General features: G+C 47.6%; 1 protein-coding gene across 1 annotated transcript in view; it reads right to left on the minus strand.

Annotated features, from left to right (window-relative positions):
• Window positions 1-5,735: 5,735 nt before the first annotated feature.
• brd2b (bromodomain containing 2b) overlaps window positions 5,736-19,144 on the minus strand; it is a 15,031-nt gene continuing 1,622 nt past the window's right edge. The window contains 13 exon segments of the mRNA XM_053326547.1: window positions 5,736-6,249; window positions 6,340-6,468; window positions 7,415-7,731; window positions 9,654-9,910; window positions 10,005-10,250; window positions 10,363-10,489; window positions 11,671-11,860; window positions 11,863-12,144; window positions 12,147-12,185; window positions 12,834-12,995; window positions 14,642-14,786; window positions 15,452-15,589; window positions 16,062-16,350. Coding sequence (XP_053182522.1) covers window positions 6,119-6,249; window positions 6,340-6,468; window positions 7,415-7,731; window positions 9,654-9,910; window positions 10,005-10,250; window positions 10,363-10,489; window positions 11,671-11,860; window positions 11,863-12,144; window positions 12,147-12,185; window positions 12,834-12,995; window positions 14,642-14,786; window positions 15,452-15,589; window positions 16,062-16,350 — 2,452 coding nt within the window. The 3' untranslated portion in view covers window positions 5,736-6,118.

Here is a 19,144-nt window from a genome sequence, read left to right on the forward strand (position 1 = left end):
AGAGAAATGTTTCTAACCTGGATTTAGCATGAAGCAGTTTCATGTTATCTATATGTCATGTTTTACATTATATATATTATATATTTTAAATTATATATATTATATATTTTATATTATATATATTATATATTTTATATTATATATTTTAAATTATATATATTGTAAGATCCAGACACAGTTAATATTAATATTCTGAATAATGATGGAAGAAGCTCACCTGTGTGTTAGATTTAAACTATGATGTTTAAAGAAGAGAAATAGATGTAAGCAGAAAACACAGATTTACCTCAGATGTGAGTTTTGAAGATTTGAGACAGAAAAGATTTCAGACATCTGATTTTATCTCCATTCAGAAGTTGATCTAAAGACTCGTATCGCTCTCTCTGTTAAACACTAACTTGAGGATACTCTGTCGCCCCACATGATGGTTATTATATTGTTTTATCGTACCAAATATGTAAAGTAAACTTATTATATTCCACGTGCAGGAAGTGTGACGAACGTTCGCTGTTGAAAAGAGATTTAATTGAAGGGTTTTGGCGCCATCTTGTGGCAGAAATACACGACTGCATTTTAGAAACTGAAGATGTTTAAATGTTAAATGTATTCAGAGATAAAAGGTTGTAGTCCACATCGTTTCTGACATGAGTAAACAATAAAGTTTTTATCCCTGATTTAAAAGGGCTGCCAGTTTGAGGGTTAGGGTTAGCTGACCTCAGATCTACAGGAAGTTTGGGTTAGGGTTAAGAACCCTTAATTAAGCTTTCAGAGAGCAGAGAGAGTGTATTGTTTAGATATCAACAGTTGAAATGAGCGAATTGGGCTCAGGGGGCGGCACAAGCTCTTCAAAACAAAAAAAACAAAAACAAAAAAACCCTTTGCACCACGAAGCGGTTTCCTATTATTTGCATGTCAAGTCAATATATCACTCTGTTGTGCACACGCTTCTGCCGCACCGATCCGCCTGTCGATCTCCCGCTCCATTCTACCCTCACTCATGAACAAAACCCTGAGATACTTGAACTCCTCCGCTTGGGGCAGTGACTCCCTCCCAACCTTGAGGGGGCAATCCACTTTTTTCTGGCAGAGCACCATGGCCTCCGATTTGTTCCCAGGAGGCTGATTAGTGTGATCCCCCAATAGTTGGAACACACCCTCCAGCCCCCATCTTTAAAAATGGGGACCTCCATCCCGGTCTGCCAGTCCATGGGCACTGTCCACCGACCTCCATGCGACGTTGAAGAGGCGTGCCAACCATGACAGCCCTGCAACGTCCAGAGCCTTCGTCATCTCTGGGCGAATCTCCTCCGCCCCCAACGCCTTGCTACTGAGGAGCTATTTAACTACCTCCGTGACCTCTGCCAGGGATATGAATGAAGATCCCCCCGGATCATCCAGCTCTGCTTCTTCTACAGAGGACATGTTGGCCGGGTTTAGGAGTTCCTCGAAGTGCTCCTTCCACCGCCTGACAATATCCCCAGCAGAGGTCAGCAGTTCTCCGTCGCTGCTGAAAACAGCCTGAGCTAAGCCCTGCTTCCCCCTCCTTATGGTTTGCCAGAACATCTTCAAGGCTGTCTGATAGTCCTTCTCCATGGTCTCACCAAACTCCTCCCACACCCGGACTTTGCTTCCGCAACTGCCCGGACCGCTGCCCTCCTGGCTATCTGGTAGCTGTCTGCTGCTTCCAGAGACACCTGGGCCAGCCAGGACCCAAAGGCCTCCTTCTTCAGCTTGACAGCCTCTCTAACCGCCGGTGTCCACCAGCCGCCCCGACAGGCACCGATGACCCTCAGGCCGCAACTCTGAGCAGCTGCCTCCACAACTGAGGTCTTGAACAGGGTCCACTCGGACTCCATGCTCTCACCCTCCCCAGGAACGCAGGAGAAGTTCCTCCGGAGGTGGGAGTTGACCTCACGTACGGGGGCCTCCACAAGACGTTCCCAGTTCACCCTCACTACTCATTTAGACTTCCCAGGTCTGTCCGGCAGTCTTTCCCACCACCTGATCCAACTCACCACCAGGTGGTGATCAGTTGACAGCTCCGCTCCTTTCTTCACCCGAGTGTCCAAAACATGTGGCCGCAGGTCTGATGATACAACTACAGTCAATCGTCGACCTTTGGCCTATGGAGCTCTGGTACCACGTACACTTATGAACACCCTTATGTTCGAACATTGTGTTTGTTATGGCCAATCCGTGGCTAGCACAGAAGTCAAACAACAACTCACTGCTCGGGTTCAGATCTTCCAGAGGCCTGTACTACGAAGCTGGATTCACCTATCCAGGATCTCTCTCCGTTACCTGGATTGATTTACCCAGATATTCACAGTCTAGGATAAGCGGTACTACGAAGCTGGTTATCAACTCGGTAAATCAACCCAGGGTTTTCCAATCTGGATCACTGCTCACATAAAGGGGAGGAGTCTGCAGCGTCTGACCAATCACAGAGCAGCTTTACCATGGAGGAGCAGACAATCATTCTTCAACAATATGAAGAATTCAAACATCATCAGGCCAAAAGCAAGCAGGAAGGAATGCTGGCAGACAATAGCCGACTCTGTTAATGTGTATATTCGTGAGATTATAACTAGAATATTAATTTATCAGACAATATAAACGGACAGCACTCTGATCACACAATGCCACTTTATTACGGCACAGACGTTTGGGGCAGATCGCTTCCTCAGTGCCCTTCCTTTCATAAGAGACATTAAGTTAGTTTAATATTCAACATTCAAAATACAAACCTATTATGCGCTTCAACCATTTGAGTGAATGATGTCAAACCAACTGTATAATATACAGAATAATATCCCTCATGTGCCTCAAGGATTATTTTACAAATATATATTTTGGCCAATTAAAAAATTGCATCTTTCACTAAAAGCTCATTCTCTCCTAAGCGCTCCTCTCACGATCCGCGCACCAATGTTGACAGGATCTTTTAAGAATGGGCAGGTCATTTTCTAAGAGAGCTGATTGGTCAGGAGGTGGTGCTTTCATACTCACTGATCTCTTATCCAGAACATAACCTGCTCCGGAGCATCAGTTACCATGGTGATTTACTCCGGAGCAGGTTAGCCGTTCAGCATCAGTTACCATGGTGATTTACCCCGGAGCAGGTTAGCCGTTCAGCATCAGTTACCATGGTGATTTACTCCGGAGCAGGTTACCATGGTGATTTACTCCGGAGCAGGTTACCATGGTGATTTACCCCGGAGCAGGTTACCATGGTGATTTACCCCGGAGCAGGTTACCATGGTGATTTACCAGGTAAGAAGTGAACCAGCATCGTAGAGTTAACCCTGAAGTTACCTCGATAAGGCCTCTGGTCTCTCCATTATTGCCCACGTGGGCGTTGAAGTCTCCCAGCAGAACTTCCAGAGCACCTCCCAACAAGTCCCGAAAAGGAGGAGCAGTTACAACTGAATAATTAATAATTTAGTTTTATAATTTCAGGAATACTTTATAATTTATCAGAGCATTTAAGTGAAGCCTTTAATATATATAGTTATATAACAGACTGTTAAATATGTTAAATATGAAGTTAAAACATCTCAACAGAGAAAAAAGAATAACTTTCATTTTAGTTTCATCTTTACAGAAAACAACATTTTAATTATTAATTTTATTACTGAACAATAAATAATTTAGTTTATATGATTTCAGGAAACACTTTATATTTTATCAGAGCATTTAGAGGAAGCCTTTAAGTTATTTGTTCTGTATGAATATTTAAAAATGTTTAAAGTTAAAAATAAATTTGATATAAAACAAAAAAAAACTAAATCTTCACATTTCAGGAGCTAAAACCAGATTTATCAGATCTGCTAGATAAATGACTTTAATGATTAATGTATTATATAAACTGTGCTGATCTTTAACCACTAAAAGTATTAAATGAAGGTGGGTTAGGGATAAATGAACTTAATGATTAATCTAGTATATAAGGGTTAGGGTTAGAAGTATTAAATGAACTTAAAGACGAAGCCAGACAGAAACTCTTTTACAGAAGAAACTATTTTAATAACCGGCGCTGAACACGAGGCAGCGATGAACATTCAAAACAAGTTTAACTGGAATCAGAAAAATTAGCTTGTAAAAAAAATTAAATAAAACAAAAATAACTGAAAAATAAAGAAAAAGAAAAAAGAGACCGAACATCAGAAATACAATAATTAGTGCAACAGCAAATACAGAGTAAGTTTTTACAAGCTGAACATTTAACAGCAGACTCTCTCGGCTCCTTTCACTCTTTTCTTTTTTTAAGTGCCGAAAGATTTAAAGAAACCGTCGCTGTGTTTTCCAAGTGCTGCGAAACGTTCCCAAAAACCCCCCCGACCCCTGACCCCCGACCCCTAACCCCCGACCTCTGACCCCTAACCTCTGACCTCTGACCCCTAACCCTCTGACCCCTGACCCTTCAATTAAACAGGTAATGTGATAATTTACAGTTTCAGAGTTTCACTATAAATCTGATGGTTTCAGCAGCAGCCGGTTCACACACACACACACACACACACACACACATACACACAGTTGGATCTCAGGAGACATTTCAGGAACATTGAAGCTGAGCTGTATGAACAGATGTTTAAGTGTCATGTTAGAAGACTGGAGCGTCGGGGGGGGGGGGGGGGGGGGGCTTCTTTTCTTTTCTTTAAAGGAGAAAGTGCATCAATAAAAACAACTGAATGAAACCGTAACGTTGGTTAGGGTTGTAATTACAGTATGTTAAGCAGTGTCTGTACTATGAAACCAGCTTGAGTTCAAACCCAGAACCAAAAACTCAAACTGAGATTTTAACATTTGTGTGTAAACGTAAGAAGAGATGATCTACAACTCAAACTGTGACGTCACATATGACCCAAATATAGCAGATACCATACCCATGACCCAAATATAGCAGATACCATACCCATGACCCAAATATGGCAGATACCATACCTATGACCCAAATATAGCAGATACCATACCTATGACCCAAATATAGCAGATACCATACCTATGACCCAAATATGGCAGATACCATACCTATGACCCAAATATGGCAGATACCATACCTATGACCCAAATATGGCAGATACCATACCTATGACCCAAATATGGCAGATACCATACCTATGACCCACATATGGCCGATACCATACCTATGACCCAAATATGGCCGATACCATACCTATAACCCAAATACGGCAGATACCATACCTACGACCCAAATATGGCCGATACCATACCTATGACCCAAATATGGCAGATACCATACCTATGACCCAAATATGGCAGATACCATACAACCCGAACCCGTTCAGTAGCTCCTCGACCTGAACATGAAGTGAATCCTGGAGCTCCTCAACAGTAATATTATTAATATTAATAATCTAACAGCTATTAACAACAATCTGGATCATTAAGGCTGAGTTTGAACAGGATGGCGTGTGTCGGGGGGGGGGGGGGGGGGGGGGCAAAAAGTTTGCTGGTTCAAATTCCAGTAACATCTGAGGAAATGTGGATGAAGAAAACAAATAAATAACACTCTCCATATTCCCTCAGAGGGTTAGAGTTCAGATAACCCTCTGAGGGTTAGGCTAACCCTAACCCACCCAGCCATAGAGGGTTAGAGTTAGCCTAACCCTAACCCTCAGAGGGTTAGGGTTAGAGTTAGGCTAACCCTAACTCTAACCCTAACCCTAACCCTGACCCTCCCACCCAGCAGATTCGGAGTAAGGGCCCCATCTTTACACATCCTAGTTTTTTATTATTTTTTTTAATAATAATTATTATTACTACTCCACTCACTTCCCTCTTTGGGGATCACCATAAAATTCTTCTTTATAAAAGAAACATACATTTGTACATGTATTTACAAAAGGGGAGGATGGAGGAACCAAGGCATTTAGTGTTCGGGTTCTACGATTATCCACAGAGACATTTTCCACATCCCTCAGTCCCACATTCAAACATTCAAACATTGTTTAGTAGTCAGCTCGGAGTGATTCTCGCTGCAGTAATCTAAATATCTCAGCCCACTACGGTTTGTTTCAGGGTGTGTTGTGTCCTGGGCCAGCCCAAGTCCCTGAGTTATTAGTGTTTTCTCTCTCAGTCAGCACGAAGGATCTCAACCAGAGTCTGAGTCACTGGTGTCTGAGGAGGAGGAGGAGGAGGAAGATGAGGAGGAGTCGGAGCTGGAGCTGCTGCCGCTGAGGCGAGCGGGCTGAGCGTTGGTCTCTACGGCGCTGGGCTTCTCCACTGCAGAGCGAAGAATAAGGAAAAGGAAATTAATAGTATTACAGACGCATCAGGTAGATGTAGGTAGGTAACAGTAAGAAGTTTTTGGACCTTTAGGTTTCACCGGCTTCTTGACGGAGTTGAGTTGCCCGCTGACGTCTTGCAGCCTCTTCTCGAGCTCCCTCCGCTTCTCCAGAGTCAGCTCCTCTTTAGATTTGGGAACGCCGCCCTTCTTTACAGCTAGGGTTAGAAGTGAGAAATAAAAAGGAAGTTATGAAACTGAATATTGGTGTAACTGAGCTGCAGGCAGACATTTCTTTCATTAGTTTGATTCATTCTGCATGTTTTAGGTATCTCTCCTGGTCTGATTCATTCTGTATGTTTTAGGTATCTCTCCTCTCTAACTCACCTGATTCTAATAATGAGCTCGTTATGAAGCAGCTGAAGCTCGATAACGAGTTAATAATTAGAATCAGGTGAGTTAGAGCGGAGAGATACCTAAAACATGCAGGGCAGCAGAGTTGGAGACCACTGGGGTTTGTATAAATTAGCCCAAATTTGCAGGTAATTCCCATCTAGGAATATTCCCATAATTCCCATCTAGGAATATTCCCATAATTCCCCAGCTTAACTTCTCGTGGGAAGTTTCTGGATATTTATTGGAAGTCTTTCGCCTCTTTCCAACCTTAGTGACCACTTGTCTACATTACTCCATCTGACAGCTGCTGAAGCTGTCTTCAGGAGTAATTAAGTATTATTAACCCAGTTAACGTTCTTTTAACGGACGAGAAGCTTTAATATCCTTATTGATCCGAACTCTTTGATGCTCCTCGAACACTTAAAATTAACCACAAACCAAAACTGCAGCTCCACACGGACTGCTCGATAAATGATTAAATGATTAAATGATTAAATGATTCTCCTCTAAAGGGGAAAAGAAACCGTCGTCTATAACTGCAGTGATTAGTTGATTAGTTGATTAGTTGGTTAATTGGTTAGGGTTAGGGTTAGTTAGGGTAACCCATGTTAGGGTTAGGCTAACCCTAACATGGGTTACCCTAACTAACCCTAACCCTAACATGGGTTACCCTCCCTAACCCTAACCCTAACATGGGTTACCCTAACTAACCCTAACCCTAACATGGGTTACCCTAACTAACCCTAACCCTAACCCAGCTCCACTGACCTTGCTCGGTGTACGGCTTGCGGGGCTTCTTCCTCAGACAGGTCATGACGTAGCGCTCCAGCTCTTTCAGCGTCGACGGTTTGAGCGTCTCGAAGTCGATCTCGATCTCCTCGGGGTTGGTGTCCCTCAGCGACGGCTCCCTGGACTGGATGATGTGGACCACGCGGCCCAGCTTCTCTCCCGGCAGCTTGTTGATGTCGAGGCTCAGCTGTCGCTTCTCGTCGTAGGACATGGGAACGATCTCCTCCTCTTCCTCGGAGTCGTAGTGAGGCAGCATGGACGGAGCCGCCGGCGGGTAGAACGGCTTCTTTGCAGCTCTGATGAATTTAAAAAGGAAAATAACGTCAAGACAAAGAAAGACATGATTGGGAAGCGCTCGGAGAGTCGAGTGGTTAAAGCGAACGCCACGTAATCGGCCTCTCCACCCTCTACTGCCGCTCCGCCCTCTACGGCCGCTCCGCCGCCTACGGCCTCTCCGCCCTCTACTGCCTCTCTCTCCGCCCTCTACTGCCTCTCCGCCCTCTACGGCCTCTCCGCCCTCTACTGCCGCTCCGCCCTCTACTGCCGCTCCGCCCTCTACTGCCTCTCTCTCCGCCCTCTACTGCCTCTCCGCCCTCTACGGCCTCTCCGCCCTCTACTGCCTCTCCGCCCTCTACGGCCTCTCCACCATCTACTGCCGCTCCGCCCTCTACGGCCGCTCCGCCGCCTACGGCCTCTCCGCCCTCTACGGCCGCTCCGCCCTCTACTGCCTCTCCGCCGCCTACGGCCTATCCGCCCTCTCCGCCCTCTACTGCCTCTCCGCCCTCTCCACCGTCTACTGCCTCTCCGCCCTCTACTGCCGCTCCGCCCTCTACGGCCGCTCCGCCCTCTACTGCCTCTCCGCCGCCTACGGCCTATCCGCCCTCTCCGCCCTCTACTGCCTCTCCGCCCTCTACTGCCTCTCCGCCGCCTACGGCCTATCCGCCCTCTACTGCCTCTCTCTCCGCCTTCTACTGCCTCTCCGCCCTCTACTGCCTCTCTCTCCGCCCTCTACTGCCTCTCTCTCCGCCTTCTACTGCCTCTCCGCCCTCTACTGCCTCTCTCTCCGCCCTCTACTGCCTCTCTATCCGCCCTCTACTGCCTCTCTCTCCGCCCTCTACTGCCTCTCTCTCCGCCCTCTACTGCCTCTCTCTCCGCCTTCTACTGCCTCTCTCTCCGCCCTCTACTGCCTCTCTCTCCGCCCTCTACTGCCTCTCTCTCCGCCCTCTACTGCCTCTCCACCATCTAACCCTAACCCCGTAACCGATGAAATATTGAGGATTATTAAATATTGAGCGTTTCTATTTTAATGGGCGCAGCTTCTCCAGCTGTTACGGTAAAAGTGAAGCGGCCCTCAGAAACTCGACTGTCTGAGATACACACAGAAAAGAGTTAATATGTGTTTATTATATTATTATATATATATAAGCTTTATTATAAAGTTATTAGATGTGAAGTTAAAAGTAAAAAGATTCTTTATTATTTTCTAAAAGTAAGCACTTTATTTAAGAAGTACAATCAAAAGCTTTCTGTTATTCACTTTTTAAAATACAATCCTTATTTGAGAAACAAAATGTAATTTATTATTTTTTTATTATTTTATTATTACATTTGAATCCCACCATTTCAGTGTAAATACTAATAAATTAATTCTGCTGTATTGATTTGAGAGTCTACAGACGCTACTTCAAGGACCTGAAAGATAAATGGACATCATGATGTTCTGGATCTTTACATGAAGATTGTTTCACAAACTGGACCTCAGAGAATTTTAATACCCGGCTGCAGCTAAATACCCCTAACACCCCTAACGCTGATATTACTGAATTCACCTTCCTGTCGTCCTCCCGGGTCAAATTGACCCCGTCTGTTTTTGACTGTTCCTTCCTTCTTCCTCCCTCCATCTCTCTTTCCTTTCCTCCTTCCTTCCTCCCTCCCTCCTTCTCTCTTTCCTTTCCTCCTTCCTTCCTCCCTCCCTCCCTCCTTCTCTCTTTCCTTCCCTCCTTCCTCCCTCCCTCCCTTCCTCCCTCCTTCCTTCTCTCTTTCCTTCCCTCCTCCCTCCCTCCCTCCCTCCCTCCTTCTCTCTTTCCTTCCCTCCTTCCTCCCCTCCCTCCCTCCCTCCTCCCTCCCTCCCCTCGAGGACAACAGGAGGGTTAAACCCTTTAAGCTAGGGTTAGGGTTAGAGGGGTTAGAGGTGTGCAGAGGTACCAGAACTACTAACTTGCTGTTCTTGGTGCTCTTCTTGCCCCCCGGGCTTTTCTTGGGCTGGGATGGAGCCGCTCTGGCAGATTTGCTCTTGAGTATCTTGCCGGGCATCTTCCATTCTTCAGAGCCAGCTCTGCTTCTGCTACCTCGACTCCTCTTCTCCACCTTCTTCTTTTTCTTCTTCTCCTTTTTCTCCTTCTTCTCTTTCTTCTTCTTGGTCTTGATGATGGGGCCTTGGGAGAGGGCGGCCAGCTGTTCGTGCATGGCTCGGAGCTATGACACAACATTTTTAAAAAGATGATTACTCTGAAAACGTATTTTTAGTTCCACGTGATGAAGATGAATAAATAAATACTGGAGGTCTTACTTGAGTGCAGACCTGGTCCTGTAACTCAGCCAGGCGATGCGCTCGCTCCTCCTCGCTGTCTGAGCTGGGGCTGCTCTCGCTCTCTTCGGTCTCACTGCTGGGCTCGCTCTCCGAGGTGGAGGAAGAGGAGGACGAGGACGAGGAAGACGAGGAGGACGAGGAAGTCGGGTGGCCGCTCATCGACATGGCCGTGTGATCCATGTGTGGCTCGTCCGGCATCTTGGCGAAACGAAACTCAAACACATCCTGAGATAAAGAAAGGAAGATGAAAGGAGTGAGGAAAGTTTTAGTTTCATTCTGCAGACGCGTCGTCACTTCTGCTTAAATATTAAAAGCAGGATGAAACTCGTCAGCTGACCTGCAGCTTCCGCGCCATGCCGACGACGTCGTGGTCCGGAGGGTTGTACTTGTAGCAGTTGGAGAACATGAGCCGCACGTCGCTGGCAAACTGCTGAGCGTCTCGGTACTCACGGCAGTCCATCTTCCTCTGAGGAAGAGTTCACAGGAAACATTAGCTTACCTATTACACTCTTACATTTCACTTTGCTGGAAGCTTTTCCAGTTTTATCCGTGTTTCATTTCTTATGTGACATTTTGTAATTTCCATATCTTATGATCTAAATCTAAGACAATGTCTACAAAATACGATGATAGACATGATATCGATTTATTGCTTTAATATAAAGTGGAAATCTGACACATTTAAATTCTTTAGCATCAAATTCCCTCTTTGTGTTTCCCTGTTGAGCTGCAGTTGAAGTAGAGTAACATAAAAAGGACTTTGACACTAAAAAGACTAACGATCAAAAGTAGCGCTGCTCGATTATGGAAAAAAAATCATAATCACGATTATTTGGGTCAAAATTTAAATCACGATTTTTTTTTAAACTTTAGAAACATGCTGCATTTCTTGTCCATTCGGTTTAATTAATTTTCTCCCAGCAGCTTTTTATCTGCCGCTCAACGCAACACAGCAGAACATGTGCAGAGATATTAGAGCTGAGCTGGTTACCATGACGACAGTTCACACATCACTTCCTGGTTTTTAATCATTAGTCAGTAAACTCAGCATCAGGCTGGAAACTCTGCAGGAGCTCCAGCGACTTCCTGTCTAAGCTTTTCAAAATAAAACCTTTGTTATTGAGCGCTATCTCATTAATTTATTAGTTTTTAGATCGTTTGGTCCCTAAATCGTAATCACGATCAAATTGATTAATTGATCAAAGTTTGTCTCCATGTTCTTCAGCGTGAGGGTTAGACTCTCTCTCATCCCGTTACTGAGGCAGCAGACCCTAACCCAAGACCCTAACCCACAGTAGACCCTGACCCACAGCAGACCCTAACCCACAGTAGACCCTGACCCACAGTAGACCCTAACCCAGACCCAGGACCCTAACCCTAACCCAGGACCCTAACCCACAGTAGACCCTGACCCACAGCAGACCCTAACCCACAGTAGACCCTAACCCAGGACCCTAACCCTAACCCAGGACCCTAACCCACAGTAGACCCTGACCCACAGTAGACCCTAACCCACAGTAGACCCTAACCCAGACCCAGGACCCTAACCCACAGCAGACCCTAACCCAGACCCAGGACCCTAACCCACAGCAGACCCTAACCCAAGACCCTAACCCAGGACCCTAACCCTGACCCAGACCCAGACCCGTTACCTTGAATGGTGCTGAGGTCCATGGGACACTTGATGATGTCGTGGTAGTCGTGCAGCCCCAGAGACGCTGCGTCTACGGGGGTGTAGAAGGGCCAGGCGTAGGCAGCGTGTTTCTTGGACAGCATGTCCTTCAGCAGCCCGCTGCAGTACCTGAGGGGGGGGCTCAGTTTGCCTTTCCTTGACGCTGAGGTTGGACAGAATCCGGTAAATCCTTCTTAGGAGGTTTGATGGGGCGTCCGCTGCCCACTCTGCGCCCCGTGCCGGACATCATGGGCTGGAGCAGGACGGGACCCCCGGGGCTTCTGACCAGTCCCATGCCGGGGGGGGTCTCTAAACTCATCCCTCCCATGGACGAGATGCCGTGCATGGAGGAGTCGTGGACTTGGCCCCCGTGGCCCCCGTGACCCCCCTTGCCTAAGCCCACCATGTGCGTAGCTCCGGCCATGCCCACAGACAGGCCCATGGTGGAGGGGTGGTGGTGTCGGCTTTACGCTTCACACCTTTCTTCTACAAGAGAGACAAAGACGTTAGAAGTCGCTGTGAAGTCAATATCGCTCCATTACTATTATAATGCTGGTAGTGGGCTGGGGGGGGGGGGGGGGGGGGGGTGTACCTTGGGAGGTTAGAAATCGCTGTGAAGTCAATATGGCTCCATTACTATTATAATGCTGGTAGTGGGCTGGGGGGGGGGGGGGGGTGTACCTTGGGAGGTTAGAAGTCGCTGTGAAGTCAATATGGCTCCATTACTATTATAATGCTGGTGGTGGGCTGGGTGTGGGGGGGGGGGGGGGGGGGATGGGTTAGGGATGTTCCCATACTATATTCAAGTATAATCACTACTTTCATGAATTGTGTGATAATTTGTATTTTATGCTTTATATAAAAACAGGGTTAGGCTAACCTCGGTGGTGGGCTGTGTGTGGGGGGGGGTGTGTACCTTGGTAGTGGGCTGCGTGGGGGGGTGTACCTTGGTAGTGGGCTTGGTGGGGGGGGGGGGGGGGGTGTACCTTGGTGGTGGGCTGCGTGTGTGTGTGTGTGTGTGGGGGGGGGGGGGGGGTGTACCTTGGTGGTGGGCTGGGTGGGGGGGGGGGGTGTACCTTGGTGGTGGGTGTGTGTGTGTGTGTGGGTGGGGGGGGGGGGTGGGGGGGGGGTGTACCTGGTGGTGGGCTGGGTGGGGGGGATGCCCATGATGGTTGCTGGAGGGAAGCTCTTGGTCAGCACCGTCTGGGGCGAGCTGGCCGGCATCGACTCGCTGGTGTCTGAGGACGACGGAGAATACGCCGACTGCGACACCGCCGGCACCTGCTGAGCCCTCGACGCTGGGGGGGGGGGGGGGGGGGGGGGGGAATCATTACAGAGATATAACCCAGACCCCCCCCAACCCTAACCCCCAACCCCCCAACCCTGACCCTCAGGATGGGGATGGGTCAGGGTCAGGGTGATATAAGTTATAAAGAAGCATACGGTCGGGGGAGACGTACAGATGGGTCAGGGTTGGGGGGTCAGGGTCAGGGTCGGGGGGTCAGGGTTGGGGGGTCAGGGTCAGGGGGTCAGGGTTGGGGTTGGGGGGTCAGGATCTGAAGATCTTCAGGGTCAGATGCTGATATGAGACTGAAACTTCAGAAAGTCTCAGAAGATTTTAAAGTTGAAGTTTGTAACTCTGACACCTAGTGGTTAGAAATGGTACTGCGGCCCCCTCCCTCCTTTCCTTTCTTCCTTCCTCCTTTCCTTCCTCGCCCCCTCCCTGCCAGAGTCTACTTCACCCGGGTTGCCAGTTGTTGGTCGTGATCCTGCATATCCTCCTCCGTATCAGCGGGTGCAGCTGAGTGCTGGATGACGCTGTAACCGTCTCCATGTTTCAAAGGCGTCTCCTAAACATACCCTGGGTTTGTTTCTCAAATTGTCACGACGTATTTGAGTCATAACGAGGTTTGTTTGGTTTTGTAACATCAGACTGCAGCTCAGCGGCACCTGGCAACCTGGTGGGTGGAGCATCAGTACTGACTTGGTGATTGGTAGCTAGGTGGTGGGTGGAGCATCAGTACTGACTTGGTGATTGGTAGCTAGGTGGTGGGTGGAGCATCAGTACTGACTTGGTGATTGGTAGCTAGGTGGTGGGTGGAGCATCAGTACTGACTTGGTGATTGGTAGCTAGGTGGTGGGTGGAGCATCGGTACTGACTTGGTGATTGGTAGCTAGGTGGTGGGTGGAGCATCAGTACTGACTTGGTGATTGGTAGCTAGGTGGTGGGTGGAGCATCAGTACTGACTTGGTGATTGGTAGCTAGGTGGTGGGTGGAGCATCAGTACTGACTTGGTGATCGGTAGCTAGGTGATGGGTGGAGCATCAGTACTGACTTGGTGATTGGTAGCTAGGTGGTGGGTGGAGCATCAGTACTGACTTGGTGATTGGTAGCTAGGTGGTGGGTGGAGCATCAGTACTGACTTGGTGATTGGTAGCTAGGTGGTGGGTGGAGCATCAGTACTGACTTGGTGATTGGTAGCTAGGTGGTGGGTGGAGCATCAGGTGATATTTAGGCAATTTTATGATTACTTGGAATATATGTTTTACATACAGCAACTTTAAAAGGTGACAAACTTTGCCGTCTCTTCTACTCACAGTCAGGGTTGGGGGGTCGGGGTTAGGGTTAGGGTTGGGGGGTCAGGGTTGGGGGGTCAGGGTTAGGGTTGGGGGGTCGGGGTCTCTTCTACTCATAGTCAGGGTCAGGGTTGGGGGGTCAGGGTTAGGGTTGGGGGGTCGGGGTCACTTCTACTCACAGTCAGGGTTAGGGTTGGGGGGTCAGGGTCAGGGTTGGGGGGTCAGGGTCACTTCTACTCACAGTCAGGGTTGGGGGGTCAGGGTTGGGGGGTCGGGGTCACTTCTACTCACAGTCAGGGTTAGGGTTGGGGGGTCGGGGTCAGGGTTGGGGGGTCAGGGTTGGGGGGTCAGGGTCTCTTCTACTCACAGTTCGATTTGGAGCCGCGTCCTCGGCTGGTCTTGCTCCGAGGAGCCGGGACAGGAAGCTCGATCTCGTCCTGCGGCATCTGAGCCACCTTCTGGAGGAAGATCTTCTCTAAGGGCTGAGCCATCAGCACGATGTCATCTGTGGGCTGGGACACACACACACACACACACACACACACACACACACACACACACACACAGACACACACACACACACACACACAGACACACACACACACACACACACACACACACACTCACACACACACACACACACACACACGATGTCGTCTGTCAGCTGGGCAAGAAAATAACTTATGAACAGGGTCAGGGTTAGGTGGGGGTGGGGGGGGGGGGGGTCAGGGGTGAGCAGGTGTTGAAGTCCTGGATGCATTCGCTGGGTTAGGGTCAGGGTGGGTGGAGGGTAGGGTTGGGGGGGGTGTTAGGGTTAGGGTTACGGTGGGGGGGTCAGGGGTCAGGGGGGGGGGGGGCTACCTTGTTGTAGATGTAGCAGTTGGTGAACATGGTGTTGAAGGGTTAGGATCAGGGGTTAGGGTCAGGGGGGTTAGGGTCAGGGTGGGTGGAGGTTAGGGTTGGGGTTGGGTGGTGGGGGGTCAGGGGTCAGGGGTCAGGGGTTAGGGGGGGGGGGGGGGTACCTTGTTGTAGATGTAGCAGTTGGTGAACATGGTGTTGAAGGGTTAGGATCAGGGGTTAGGGTCAGGGTGGGGGGTCAGGGGTCAGGGTGGGTGGAGGTTAGGGTTAGGGTTGGGTGGTGGGGGGTCAGGGGTCAGGGTGGGGGGGGGGGGCCTACCTTGTTGTAGATGTAGCAGTTGGTGAACATGGTGTTGAAGTCCTGGATGCATTCGCTGGCGCTGCGGTAGAAATAGTTCTCCAGGCGCTTCCTGATGGTTCCCATGTCCATCGGCTGCTTGATGATTTTATGGTAATCCTAAAAGAGAAAGAATAGAGTTACTATTGGTCTTCTTACTCTAAGTCTAATTTATCCCCATCTTTCATATTATAATATAGTTTATGTAATATATATTTCTACTCTCATTAAAATGATTTTGATCCTACAGAAACATTTTGTTAGGGTTCAACATCTCATCTGCTCCTCTAGTTCAATAACTGCAAGATATGATTATTCATTTATGAGAATGAGCCGGGGGGGCAGGATGAAGACTGTAAATAAAGGATAACCCCAACCCTTTATTACCCTAACCCTTTATAACCCTTTATAACCCTTTATAACCCTTTATAACCCTCTATAACCCTTTATAACCCTTTATAACCCTTTATAACCCTTTATAAACCTAACCCTCTATAACCCTCTATAACCCTTTATAACCCTAACCCTGAATAAGTACTCCCATAAACTGATTCCTGACTCCAAATGAAAGTGAAAGTCTCTCCTAGCTCACCGGTAAGTTGAGCCTGTAGGCGTCCACCGGCTCGTGGAACGGCCAGGCGAAGTGATGCCTCCACAGAGACTTCATCACCGTCTTCTGGAGGTACTGCAGCTGGTTGGTCATGCGGCTCGGCCGGGAGGGGTCCTTCACCGGGGGCTGCGGCGGGGCGGGGGGGCCCTGGGGCATGCTGTGGGGTAGAGAGGGGCTCTCGAAGTCTTCGTACAGCAGGGAAGGCTTGCGGATACGTTTGCCCGAGCTGGAGTGTTGGTCCATCCCGCCACCAGACAACCCGACCAGAGAGCTGAAGAGAAGAGAGGGAATAAAGGATTCATAAAGGAGGAGAGGGTTAGGGTTAGGAGAGAGAGGGTTAGGGTTAGGAGGAGAGGGTTAGGGTTAGGGTTAGGAGGAGAGAGAGGGTTAGGGTTAGGGTTAGGGTTAGGGTTAGGAGAGAGAGGGAGGGAGAGGATCTCCATCGTAGGGCATAAATCCATTTTATTGGATTAATTCAAATGTGAAGTTAAGGATGGTTTGTTTCTAATGCTCCTCGTGGGCTCCCGTAGTTCAGAGTGTTTTAGATTTAAGCTCATCGAGCAGAAAGATGTCTTCTATAAAACATCAGCTAACCCTAACCCTCACAAATCAAAGTCTCCACGCAGCAGCAGCACAACTCATTTATATCAGCAGCTTAAAACAGCACAAAGAAAATATGAATGCATCACGGTGAACTCCAACTAACTAATAATGTAGAGACGACTTACGGCCAGAAACACAAACCGACTCCATGACGTACTGATGATGCCCCCCCCCCCCCCCCCCGGTACTCAGTTAGCAAAGAGGGAGGAGCGTCAGGTTGCTATAGCAACAGATAACTGTTAAAGGGGTGGAGCTTAATCAATGGACATAAACTTCATCTTGCTATTGGGTAAGTTAGAGTCTCAAAATCATTAATAATTAAACACATGAGAACATTTAGTTTATTATATTCATGTTCTCCTCAATAATAAGACTTTAGTGTGCAGCCCCTAGTTACTACACGCTGTTACCCTAAACCCCCCCCCCCCCCCGCCTATATCCTCCAGTAAAACCAGATACTAACCCTAACCCTAACCCAGCCCCTAGTTCCTCTAACGAGCCCCTAACCCCTACACGCTAGATGTTTACGACCGTGAGCCTCTCCTGCTTCTGACGACACCACACACCAGCCAATCGGTGTTTAGGATTAGGCAGTACACGTCTCCAAAGGCCAATGAGGACATGAGACCGACAACAATGACGACATGGCTTTGATTGACAGCTGTTCCAGCCTATGGAAGTATTCGGTGAAATGAAGTTGATAACCTTTTAGCCAATAGTCAGAGGTTTCCAACGGTGTATGACACTAAGCTATTAGTTTGTCTGTCCATAAACAAACTCCAAGCGTAACCGGCGTGCGCCCGGTGCGTAAAAGAGTTGAACCATATATCATTACGCACTCGGCATTTTGGTACATGGTTGGTTCTTCTTCGACTTGACATATGACTTATACCAAAATAAACAGATAGATAGATAGATAGATAGATAGATAGATAGATAGATAGATAGATAGATAGATATGGCCAAACAAAAAATATATGGTTATATGTAATAATAATAATAATAATAATAATAATAATATTAATAATAATAATAATAATAATAATATGGCGTCAGCTTTCATTAGAGACCAAGATTTTGATTGTAGGCAAAGGGGATGTGAAGTTTTAGGTGTTTGATTGTGGTTATACAGCTTTGGTAACCATGGTAACCAAGTGTCTATTTGGAGTCTCCAAAAAGGACCTGAGGAAAACGCATGGACATGAAGCCAAGACCTGTGGCTGTGGCCTCATTGTGTCTATATCCCGCTGAGAGGTCCCTGACCCCTAACCCTGCCCCCCCCCAACCCTGAGAGGTCCCTGAATGTCTGTACACACGTCATTGTAAAGGCAAACCTATGGGCGAGTAAACAACCCCATCATTGTAACCTCTGCCACTCTTTGTCAGTAAGTCACAGAATCACACAGACACTTTTACAAGAATCCTGAGAGTGTTTCCTTTCCAATGATACCAGACACATCTCTGAGTCTCAAACTATGTGGGATCTGTGCTGCTCACAACTTGGGCATGTCGTTTAGGCTAACAGCATAAAAACAGGGGCGTATGTTAAGAGGTTAAACTTGTTGTATTCAGTATATTCTATAAAATGTTCTTATAGACTATAAAACAGTGATTGTGTTTAAGATGAACCAAACATGAATGAATTAGTGTAGAGTCTAATTATGAGTCAGAATATGATCAGTATGTAAATTAGGGTTAGGGGTTAAAGGGTAACTAGTAATCTGACATGATTATCACTCACGATAAAAACCTACAAAACCAGTTATTTAAATTAAAATGAAAACTCTTTAATGTTTACCCTCCAGCAGCAGCAGCAGCAGCAGCAGCAGCAGCAGCAGCGTGGCTGAGACGCCCCCCCCCAGTGTTTGTAAACACAGCCTCACAGTGACAGGGACTGAGATTTATCGCAACACCCCCCCTCCTCCTCCTCCTCCACATAATAAATAAAAGCAGCAAAGCACACAGCATTTATCCAACTGTGCAGCTTTGGATATAAAAGCTAAACCAATAACCTCTGTGTCATGTTGCCTTCCTTCCTTCCTTCCCTTCCTTCCTACCTTCCTTTCCTTCCTTCCTACCTACCTTCCTGTCATGTTGCCTTCCTACCTTCCTACCTTCCTGTCATGTTACCTTCCTACCTTCCTGTCATGTTACCTTCCTACCTTCCTTCCTACCTGTCATGTTGCCTTCCTACCTTCCTACCTTCCTGTCATGTTACCTTCCTACCTTCCTACCTTCCTGTCATGTTGCCTTCCTACCTTCCTGTCATGTTGCTGCAGGCTGCATTTAAACACACCGACACACAGAAGCTAAGCTAACAGCTGCTACTGCAAGAATGATGACTACCAAGCATCTAACACTTCCTCCCTTAAAATAAAATATACTGTGTGCAGAAGAATAAACACACATACAGGATATTTATTACCAGCTACCGTGTGTGTGTGTGTGTGTGTGTGTGTGTG

Source organism: Scomber japonicus, chromosome 10, assembly GCF_027409825.1.
Source record: "Scomber japonicus isolate fScoJap1 chromosome 10, fScoJap1.pri, whole genome shotgun sequence".
In the NCBI taxonomy this organism is placed as follows: domain Eukaryota; kingdom Metazoa; phylum Chordata; class Actinopteri; order Scombriformes; family Scombridae; genus Scomber; species Scomber japonicus.